Source organism: Miniopterus schreibersii, assembly GCF_964146895.1.
Source record: "Miniopterus schreibersii genome assembly, chromosome: 1".
In the NCBI taxonomy this organism is placed as follows: Eukaryota; Metazoa; Chordata; class Mammalia; order Chiroptera; family Miniopteridae; genus Miniopterus; species Miniopterus schreibersii.
Window position 1 is genome coordinate 102,153,116 of NC_138101.1, and position 11,133 is coordinate 102,164,248.

Genomic DNA, 11,133 nt, shown 5'->3' on the forward strand with positions numbered 1-11,133 from the left:
GTCTTTTTGTTCCCAACAGTGTCACCTCTGTGTCTTCTGGGGTCAGCTTTTCTATTTAACTTTGATGTCACTGATTTTCATGTGACTGATAAATAATTCATCTTTTTCTTTATAAGCATTTTAAATATAAACTTATTTTAGAATAGTTTTAGATCTATAGAGAAATTGTGAAAATAGTACAGAGTTCCATATACCTCACATCAGGCTTCTTCTATTATTAATAGCTTAATATTGATGCATTATTATTAGCTCAAGTCCGTACTTTATTGAGATTTCCTTAGTTTTTACCTAATGTCCTTTTTCTGTTGCAGGATCCCATCCAGGATGTCATATCACATTTAGTCCTCATACCTCCCTAGGCTCTTCTTGGCTGTGACAGTTTCTCAGACTTGCCTTGCATTTTGAGACCTTGACAGTGTTAAAGAGTACTGTTCAGGTATATGTAGAATGTCCCTCTTTATGATTTGTCTGATATTTTTCTCATGCTTAAACTGGGGCTACGGGGTTTTAGGAGGACCACGGAAGTAAATTTCTATTCTCATCACATCGTATCAAGGCTACGTACTATCAACATGACTGATGGCTGCGGATGTTGACCCTGATCACCTGGCCGAGGTGGTCTGTCTCTACGGTAAAGTGACTCCTTTTCCCCCCTTCCCATATGGTACACTTTGGAAGGTAGTCACTGTACACAGCCCACACTTAAGAATGGGAAGTTAGGCTCCACAGCTACTGATATTGAATAATGAAGGTGTGGACTGCTTTTACTTGGTGGGTCATGTGGGTTCCCTCTACAGATCTATACTCCCATTGGTTTTCTTCTTAGGTGGCTCTATATACATGGGTGGCACATGCCAGCTGGCAGGCTTCACTTTAGGGGGAACAGGCAGGGAATCATCACCTAGGGGCTTTATATGAGAAGGCTCTTACACTGCAGGTACTGGCTCTACCTTAGCAGCCCTAGATCACCAGTTAGTTCATTTAATTCCTTTAGAAAATAACCTTGTTTCTTCTTTTCCCCCTTGGAAGTAAATGGTATGCTGTCTGTTACTTTTCATTTTCAGACAGAGAGACTGGACGATTCTTCTAAAGGAAGAATTTAAATTACTTCTCAGATATTAGCATCCCTTTTCACTCTTGCATCCTTCACATATTTCCCAACCGGAGCCTTTCCAGGGTCCCGTCTTCCCACCTCCTGCCCCTGCCCCCTGCAATTGCATTTTGGGTTAAGCCTCTTCCACTCTGTGGCTTATCACATGTTTTAAAGAACAGCTATGTCACTGCTGTAGTGATGATGTTGACAACAGCAACATTTTCTATTTCATATTAAATAAAACCCAAGTCCTTAGCTCTTTATTCAGATTCATTTAGAGTCTGGCTGTAATCAGCTTCCAAATTTATTTTGACCTTATTTCCTTTCAGATCCTTTGCTCCCAGCAATAAAAGACTTACAGTTCCTGCCCTGGCCAGGTGTCTAGGTTAGTTGGAGCATCGTCCCATACACCAAAAAATTATGGGTTCTATTCCTGGTCAGGGCACATACCTAGGTTGCGGGTTTGATCCCGGGGAGGGGCACGTACAGGAGGCAACTGATCCGTGTTTCTCTCACATCGATGTCTCTCTCTCTCTCTCAAATCAATAAAACATAAAATAAAATAAAAAGATTTATAGTTCCTTGCAAGGGTCACAAAGTTTCTGGCCTCTTGGCCTTTGAGCACTCAGTTCCTATCTCCTTTAATTCCTTATCCCATCTCTCAAGTCTAAATTCTAGCTGCACGTCAAGGTCCATCTCAAGTGCAATCTCTCAGTAAGGAAACCATTTCAGCTTTCAACTAACACTTGTCTATACTTGTATCAAAACTACTTGTACGCACATCTTTTTAGTGCCCTGAACCCTAAGTTCCTGGAGAGCAAGGTTCATATTGATTTCTTTCACTCTAGCATCAACCCAGAGCCTTGCACGCAGTAGGAATTTTAAAAGTACCACCAATATAAAATGAATCATTTCTGTAAGGGCAAATCATGCCTATCAGGATTCTTTGAGACAGAAAATATGGTTACTGGTGAATGTCTTGTTAGTGACCTTTCAAAAGGGCTTTGAAAAAGATTTACATTTAAGTTTTATGTTTACACTATTGTTTCATTTTAAAAGCATTGTACATTGGGAGTGGTGATAAATTCTTGTTATAGTTGTAAACCTGCTAAAAATGGACACATAGGGTAGAAATAAGGGGCACATTTCAAAACAGATGACTGGGCTCCATAGGCCAGTGCTGAAATATTTATCATATTTGTAAATAATCTGGAGAAACAAATGGAGCATAAAATCTCCAAGTCTTTTCTCATAAAATGTCAAGCTAATTTGGATATGTTAACTGAGTGGTTAATCAAATGATACCTTACAGAAAGAAAAATCCAATCTAAAATGGCAGAGTAGTGAGCTTCTCACGGAGACTTTCAACACAGGACAGATCTCTTGGACTCACCTATCCTTGCAGATGGTCTGATATGGTGCTTTGGCCACCAAGACCAGGAAAATGCTAGAAAGCAACAAGAAGGATACTGAGAAACACTAGGGTCCAGTGCCATCTGTGAACTTTCTCTTGCCTTGCCTCTAGAAAAAGATAATGAATCTGAGAAGGTTCAAAAAGACAACCGAATTGATGATGCAATAAAAAATCATGAGGGCGAAATCAAAAGATAAAGGTTCTTCATAGAGACAGATTGAAAATATACAAGTATGTTCAACTTTGGAAAAGGCATCTTGGGAACAACTCCATTTTGGATGTCCTAGCAGAGGCCACATCCTTCGTCTGCGTGGCCATGGGTTCTTATATATTTATTAGAGATCACGACCTGTCTTCTGACATGATGTTTGGATGTGTTCTCAGTGACTGGGAAGAGTACAGCTAGTGGATGTCTCTGCAGATCTAAAAAATGGTTTGTGATGTGGAGCAGAGATAAGGTATACAAAGTATTTAGTTCCATGTCTGGCACAAACTGGCATTGATAGATGGGGGCTTTCATTATCATCAGCCAGAGCAGGGAAAGGATAGCTTGAGCAACATCTCTAAACATCACGGAGAGAAAGAAACCTAGATGTTTCTGTTTGCTATATGAAAAGCAGGTGTGCTCAGTGGTTTGTTATTTGTACTAATATTTAGCATTATAATTTTAAATAATTTTATACATTGTAAGACAAAGCAAACAAATAAATTAATTAATATTATTAGAAATCAAGATTTCCAGTGTAAAATGAAAAGAAGTAAAGCAAAAACTTGTACTATTAAATTTAAATTAGAGTTAGCAACATAAATTAAAAAAAAAATTTTCCTAGTTCTGGCCATTAAAAGAACCTGAAAGCAATGGTGCCCCAGTAGAAATTAGCACTCTTTTTTTAAATTCTCACCCGAGGATATTTTTTCTATTGCTTTTCAGAGAGAGTGGAAGGGAATGAGAGAGAGAGGGAGAGGGAAACATCGATGTGAGAGAGACGCATCAATTGGTTGCCTCCTGCATGCACCCTGACTAGGGCTGAGGATTAAACCTGCAACTGAGGTAAGTGCCCTTGGCTGGAATCGAACCCAGGATCCTTCAGTCCATGGGCCAACTCTCCAACCACTGCACCAAACCGCAGAAATAAGCACTCTTAATTCCAAGTCTTGGTTTCTAAATACTGTTCCACTAGTATCTGAAAAAACAAGGGATTCCTGTGGAAATGGCTAGATCCCATGAGTGGAATAGGAAACATACAAATTAAGCACAGACTATCTAGTATCAGAAAGCAAGGAAGTACTCAAAGAAAGGGGAAATAATTAAAACCATCTCTGCCTGCCTCTTTGGAGGAACTCTTGTTGAACTCCAGGTAATGAAGCAAAACTGTCTTTTACAGAAGAATGCTAGCTAATAAATGTACTACAAAGAATAAAATTAGAAAATCACCAATTTGCCATCCCCAATAAACTGACTGCAGCAAGGATCATCACTGGACACTAAAACCATTAGGAGAAAGTGGATGGTGAAAGGATAGTCACAAGAAGCCCACCTATTGCTTGTTAATTGCAATAGAGGGATCACCTTAACCAAGAGGTCAAATTTAGCATCACTAATGGTGGATGCTGCCTAAAATTCATGGCATTGCCTATGAAGTGTTCTTGACAAAATGTTTAATCTGAAATTAATCAAGCCTTTAGCCAAAACTTCCATTTTATAGGAAACACATGGCACAAAGGAGCAAGTTAAACCAGACCAATTCAAACTGTGAAACATTCAACAAGACATCTGGCCTCTTAGTTCCAAAATAGAAAAGCATTAAAAAAAAAAAGGTAATATTCTAGATTAAAAGATTCTAAAGGCACCTAATAGACAAATGCCTCGACCTGGATTGGATTCTGGTTTAAGGGGAAAAATACAAGCTGTAAAACATAATGTGGGGCAATTGGGGGAATCCTAAATATGGAACTTGACTATTAGATCATTTTAGGGATTATATTAGGGAATTGTTAACTTTCTTAATTGCAATAATAGTATCACGGCTTTACAGGAGAATGTCATTATTAAGAGCTACAAAATGAAGTACGTAGGGTATAAGTATTATGTACCATGTATTTTCAAACGCTTCAGGGAAAATCATACACATTATATGTCCATCAAATAAATATGGTAAAATATTTACAACTGTACTATTGTTTCACATTTTATGTTTGAAATTTTTATGTTAAAAGGTAATAATAAAAGGAAAGATACCTGTTTAGTTAACAAGATGTGAGGAGAAGACTAATGAACATTTGGAGATTATCAAGATTGTTCCTTTTTTCCATTTATCCCTTGTCCCCAGGTATAAGCCAGGTATTGGGCTAGGTACTGGAGACATGCAGAGAACTCGGGCAAGATGACTGCCTTCAAGGATCTCACTATTTAGCAGAGGAGAAACACAAATACTCCCACCTCATGGAGTGAGTGTGATGATAGAGACTTGCATTCATTCGACAAATATTTAGAAAACACTCAGTACATGCCAGGTGCTGAGGATACAATGAGAACAGGGCAAGCACGGTCCCTGAATTCACGGAGCTCATATGCTGTTGAGGAAGACACAACTCTAGAATTATAATTGTGGGTAAGTGCTAGGAATAATATGGACAGAGGGCTACAGCAACACGAAGGAGAGGAAACAAATCCAGTTTGAGGTAGGGATGGGGGAAGTGGGGAAGAGGCAGGGAAACTTTCATGTTGACTAGAAATCATCCATCAGAGGGACCAGAGGTGTGACTACACAGGCATGTAGACACAAAGTGCACCCTGTGTTCAGGGACCTAGAGGAGAAGGGGTCTGTGGGAGCATGAATTGTTAGGGCAGGCAGGAAAGGCAGCAATGGGCTGAGGGGATGATGCAGGTGGGTGCCCCATCTCACCGAGCATATTCATGACCCTGGGCTGCTTCCAACAGGCCCTGGGATCCCAGAAGTATATTCTCAGGGTGGCAGCTGCTCCCATGCTAGGCTGGGCCGACATGAGGGACAGTGTGCATCCTGTTCTTGGCTGCATCTCCCTGTGCTCTGGATGTCTGCCTGCTGGATTCTGTTGGCTACACTACCCTGAAGAACCCCAAGGATTTTCTGGGGTCAACTCTATGCCCGTGGGCAGCAGGAAATGCTTCTGACTGAATGCTCCATGAGACTCAAGACAGTGGAGCTGGGAGAGAAGGGTGGCTCTGGAGGAGTACTGAGGATCATGTTCTCCTAGATCTCATAGGGGATCTTTCTGGGCCCAAGAAATAAGTAGGACTTTAATCTCTAGTAACGGTACTCTCTCAAAACTTAGCCCCAGGATAGGGGACAGCTTTTTGCCAGCCACAGGCAAGAGGGTCAGAAGGATAAACACCTCAGAGCTATCATGCTTGACCTCTGAAAGTATTTGACCAGGTGGCTGCCTTCTCCTCAACACTGAGATCCAGTGACTATGGAGTCATTATTTTGATACTCTCAATACTCAGCAGAGCTGAATGAATGGATCAGACTTTACAGCATATAAAGTGCTGATATATCTACTGTGTCATCTGCTGTGACCCAGCTTTCCTGCTCTAAATTGTTGGGCTGGATTCTCCTCCTTGAATATCCTGAATCTCTGGGTCCCTAAATCCAGACTTTTTCACTGGGAGTCAGCCAGTGATGGGGAATGGCTTTGGTTCCAGTCTCCTTATGCCCTTGAGTTAACTATTCTCCCAATGAAGGAGATTTATGCCTGCCACAGAATAATCCTCCAGAGCCCTGACAGCTAAAAACGTGTACAGAGTCTCAGAAGAAGGCTTTAATAAATGCTTGTTGGCATCCCCCAGAATTTGCAAGTTCTGCCATCGCCCTATGCTCATTTCTATGGATACTCCATACTGTATCTCAACAGCAGAAACAAAACCAGTCCTAAAAGGCCTGGACATTCGCTGGCCACAAGACTAAGATCTCAAGCTGATGACAAGCTCAGGGTCCAGAGGCACAGTTAGACAGGTGGTTTCCTGTGCCACCCCCGGACTACCCATCATCCAGGAACCCAATGCCAAGGCAGCAAGATGACGCTGCACGCCGAGGAGGCAGTGGGCAGGGCGCTGTGGAAACGGGAATCCCCCAGCACGGGGGATGCGGGCCGCGAGCCCTGGACTGACCCTAAATCAGGGCAAGAGGGCTCTCGACACCATGAAATCACCCCTCCTGGGACCCCACAGCAGCGAGTGTCAGCTGTGCCTGGGCCACCGGAGACCGGGAAGCCACTGGGGCTGAGGAGCGGACAGGGCAGCGAGAGCGCGCAGAGGCCCCGCGTGGGGCGGGGGCGCGGGCGGCCTCCAGGGTGAGGACCGGGCCGGGCCGAGCGGCTCAGAGGCTCAGGGAAGGAGGCTCCTCCTGGGGCTGGGCAGGGAGAGGATGGCCCGGACGGCTTCCTACTCCTGGGTCCCAGACCGCGCCCACGGACAGGCCCTCAGATCCCCGCCGCCCGAGCCTGGCAGGGAACCGCGGTCGGGTTCCAGAGCCGCGGACCACGGCATCAAGGGCTGCCCCAAGACACCCTGCGACGGCCCAGGGCAGCGCCCCCGGGGAAGGGCTGACTCAGCCCCTCCGCCCGCAGACTCGGGGTCCCCGACCTCGCGTGCGCCGGGACCGGGGTCGCCAGCTGCGCTCGCCCGGGCGCGCCCCCGCGCCTACCTGTGCCCGCGGCTCGGCTCCTCCTCGCTGGCGCTGCCCCAGCCGGGGCTGAGATACCGGGCGGGATCCCCCGCGCCCCGCGCCTCCGCGCCCTCCTCGTCGTCCTCCAGCCCCTCGGCGTCCTCGGCCTCCTGGATGGCGACGCGGATCTGCACGGCGGTCTCGGGCCCGGGCAGAGCCTGCTCGCCGGGCTGGGCCATGGCTCGCGGGCGGCCGGGACTGCGCGCCGCAGGCTCCCCGCGCCGCCAGGCCGAGCCAGCCGGGCTGCCGCGCCTGCGGCCGAGGGGCCGGGGTGGCGGGGAGGGACGGGGGTCGCGGCGCCCCGCCCCGCGCCGCCGCCGCCACCGCCCCGGACGCGCGCCGAGAGCCAGCGCAGGCGGGGCCGCGGAGGGGGGGCGACTTCCTCCGCTGTCCTCCCGCGGAGGCCTGTCGGGGAGCGATCCCCTGGACCCCCGAGTCTGCCGGCGCGCGCCCTCTGCCCCCCCGCCCCGAACCTGACAGGAGGAGCCTGGGCCCCCGGCCTCGGCCCGCTCCTTGCGCCGCTGCCCGGGGAGGGGCGCGACACATCTGACTTCTCAGTGTGTAGATGACCGGGGGTGGCAGGCACAGAGCAGCTTCAGGGGCTTCGCTGCCTCCTGCGTGTCTCCCCCGCTGACCTGCCCAGACGATTGAAATTTCCACCGTTAGTCTCTTTGGCGTAACCACCATGCACTGTGCGTCCTGCGAGGTCAGGCACTTGGTGCCTACCATGACCTATACTAGTGGTTCTCCAAGTGTGGTCCCCAGACCAGCAGCACCAGCCTCACCTGGGAACGGGTTAGAAATGCAAATTCTCAGGGCCAATCCAGACTTGAGTCAGAATCTATGATCTAGAACTTTGTCTTTCAACAAGCACGCTAAGTGATGCTGAAGTTCACTGAAGTTTGAAAGCCACTGCCCCACTGCCCTATGCTGCTTCCTAGAATATGTCTTGCACATAGTAAGCATTCAAATATTTGTTGAATGACTAAAGGGAGCTATTGAAATGCCTGTATGTTTGAAAACCCTGCCACCTTTCCACATTTAGCTTTAAATGAGTTCCATCTCAACCCTTCAAATATTATCCAGAAACTAGGGATGGAGGCATAGAAATGATTAAAACCTGAGTCTGCTTTCAGAAAGCTCTTAATTTAGTGCCTTAAATATAATTTATCATATTAATTTGCCACACTAGGACTCCAAAAGAACAGAACCCTGAACCAAATCACTTTGATATAAGGAATCAAGTCAGGAGAGGGTCAAGAAATGGGATCTCTTGGAAAGCAGTCTTTGTAAAAGAACACATGCATGGGTCCTTGGTGTCTGGGCTGGGGTCAGGAGAGATCCAGGGGTTCAGGAAGAACACTCCTTCTTTTTAAGGTTTGACTGGAATCCGTGTCCCTTTCTTTGTCAGATCTCTCTCTCTCTCGATAGAAGAGGCCTTAAAATGAATAAGTGAAGGAAGAGAGAGATCCTTGGTGTTCTGCACCAGCACAGCTCACAGCCCAGGCTCTGAGCCACTGGATGAGGCAAAAAGTGGAGAGGATCTTTTCCAAGCCAACGTGCCTTCCTCCAGGGCTATAAAGTTTATAGAACCTCCACCCACCCAATCTACTCCTGCACTGAGGATCAAGGAGAGATTTGCAGCCCCTTTCATGCCTCCAGGTCTGATAGCTTTAGTTCCTGAATTTCACAAAGCAATGCATTTTCTTTTATTTAAACCACGCTGTGTGGCAAAGACAGCAGGGATTATTACACTTGCCCAAAATCATGGCTCACATATGTACCAGGTTTTAGTTTATCTCAGGGTTTCCAATCGCCTGATAATGAGTCCCTGAGAACTTTTCTGAAAATACAGATTCCTAAACCCCCATAGTTTGAGAACTTGCAGTTGGTGAATGAATCTGGTTTGCAAAAGCATTTTATTTGGTTGGAGTATTGAAAAATAAGTTGAATTTATATACCCTTAGTTTCAAATATCTTTGCCTATGCTGATTCTGATATTATTTACTCCAGAATTCTCATAAAATAATTTTGGATTAGAAAGGATATCAGGCATCTTCCAACCCTAAGCTCCTCCTGTTAGGAAATTGGTACCCCCAAGAGCACAAACTCTTTTCTGCCAAGGCTCCACTGAGAGAAAAGCATATATTTGTATATTAACAATTTGGAGTAACTGTGGAATCAAATGCAAAATCTGCATAGAATTTTTAAGTAATCTTCACATTTGATTTGATTAATCCTACCCACATACCCCATCATTTGTGTCACTGGTGGAGGAACCAGGCCTTTTAAAGGCCCCGTCTGGTTTCCAGCTCCTTCCTTCCCAGAGCTGTGGCTGGAAAACGAGGCCAGTCCCACCCAGGCCTGTGCTCATCGCCATTACAGGGAGTTTGCACCAGCACTGAGATGACCAGCAAAGTCTCCAACAAAATCATGACCTCAGTCTGGAGCTGACATCAGCCTTTCCCTGGAATCTTGAGGGCTCATTTTTATGCTCAACTCAAAATGGGAAACAGCTTTTTTTCATCACTTATGAGGATGAAACAAAAGGAAACACATTGACAAGGCATCAGATAAACTGTTAGACTGAAGCAAAAGCTCAGTCAGGTAGGCCTTTCCAGTATATAAAACGTTGTTGTTTAGATTCAGTTGGAAATGTGATTGAGTGTCCCTGGCACTAGAGTTGGAAACCAAGGACTTAGAATAAGATATTAATGTGGTGATCTTGGAGGCCAGTTAAGTGTTGAAGGTACAAGTTGGTAATATGTGGTAAGGATGCTGTAGAGGGTCTGGTTTTAACTATAGGTGAAGAGAGCTTTTTATTTACTCATTTAATCATTTGTTTAATCATGTAACAAATACCAGGCCCTATGCTGGCCTCAATTGTGTAAAATGACTAAGACATGATCCATAAATACCAGGAGATGGAGGGAGGCTGGAAAAGATAACCTTCCATAATAACGAAAATAAATGCTGTAGTGGAAATCTGTACAAAGAGGCACAGTCAGTGAAAACATTACCAAGGATGTCTAGAAGCTTACTACAGAAGCTCCCACATCAGCAGTACGGTGCAGCGGAAAAAGCACTCACTCTGGTATCAAATAGATCTGGATTCAGACACCAACCTTGCCATATTTTAGCTATATAACCTCTCTGCTGTTAAGTTTTCTTACCTGTAAAATGGTCCAAATCACCCTTACCTCATCAAGTTGAGGATGTAGAACAAATTAGATTATTTGTAGAAAATGTCTGGCGCAGCCTCTGGCCCAGATTAGAAGCTCAGTGTATGCTAGTATATACTGTGATGTGGTCTTCTAAGAGCTACATACCAGGAACCTCTAAGCTTGAATGGGGAACGCAAACATTCTAGTTGCTGATATATATTTTCCTCCACTGGAAATTAAGAAATTGGTATTTTTTTTGTCTATATGCCAAACTCTTGTAAGTTGAGGTAGCCTTTCAGAGCCAACTTAATTCTGAATACTCTGACAAAACAGAGGACCTCTCCAGGCAGGAAATCCACATCTTCCTATAGTCCATTTCTGAATCAATAAGAAGTGATTCCAACATGAGGCAAAAGTTAGAAACCTCTGTCTTAGGTCTTTCAAGCTCATATTCTCCAGACCCTTCCCAACAGGTCCAGAGATTGCTTACTGGCTCCCCTGGTATCCAGGCACAAATAACTAGAACAGTTCAACCCTAGTATCTTCCTGGAATTTACTGAGAGATTGGGTGACTTAAAGATGAATTTCTCAGTTGCACCATCTCTTAGCAGGAACAGGCTTCTGACCGGGCTGCTGCAAATATGTGCAGTTGTGCACAGCACAAGGATGCTTGGCAAAGGAGAAGAGGCTGAAATTACAGCCTAAACTCTGCTTGCCATGATGCTACCCTGGCTTTGAGCTTGGTGCAACTAGAAG

The 11,133-nt window shown here is 45.5% G+C and overlaps 1 protein-coding gene across 1 annotated transcript in view; it reads right to left on the minus strand.

Annotated features, from left to right (window-relative positions):
* LARP6 (La ribonucleoprotein 6, translational regulator) overlaps nucleotides 1-7,474 on the minus strand; it is a 539,468-nt gene extending 531,994 nt beyond the window's left edge. Inside the window, exon 1 of the mRNA XM_081160745.1 lies at nucleotides 7,193-7,474. Coding sequence (XP_081016871.1) covers nucleotides 7,193-7,392 — 200 coding nt within the window. The 5' untranslated portion in view covers nucleotides 7,393-7,474. The remainder of the gene's footprint in view (nucleotides 1-7,192) is intronic.
* Between the last annotated feature and the right edge of the window lie 3,659 nt (nucleotides 7,475-11,133).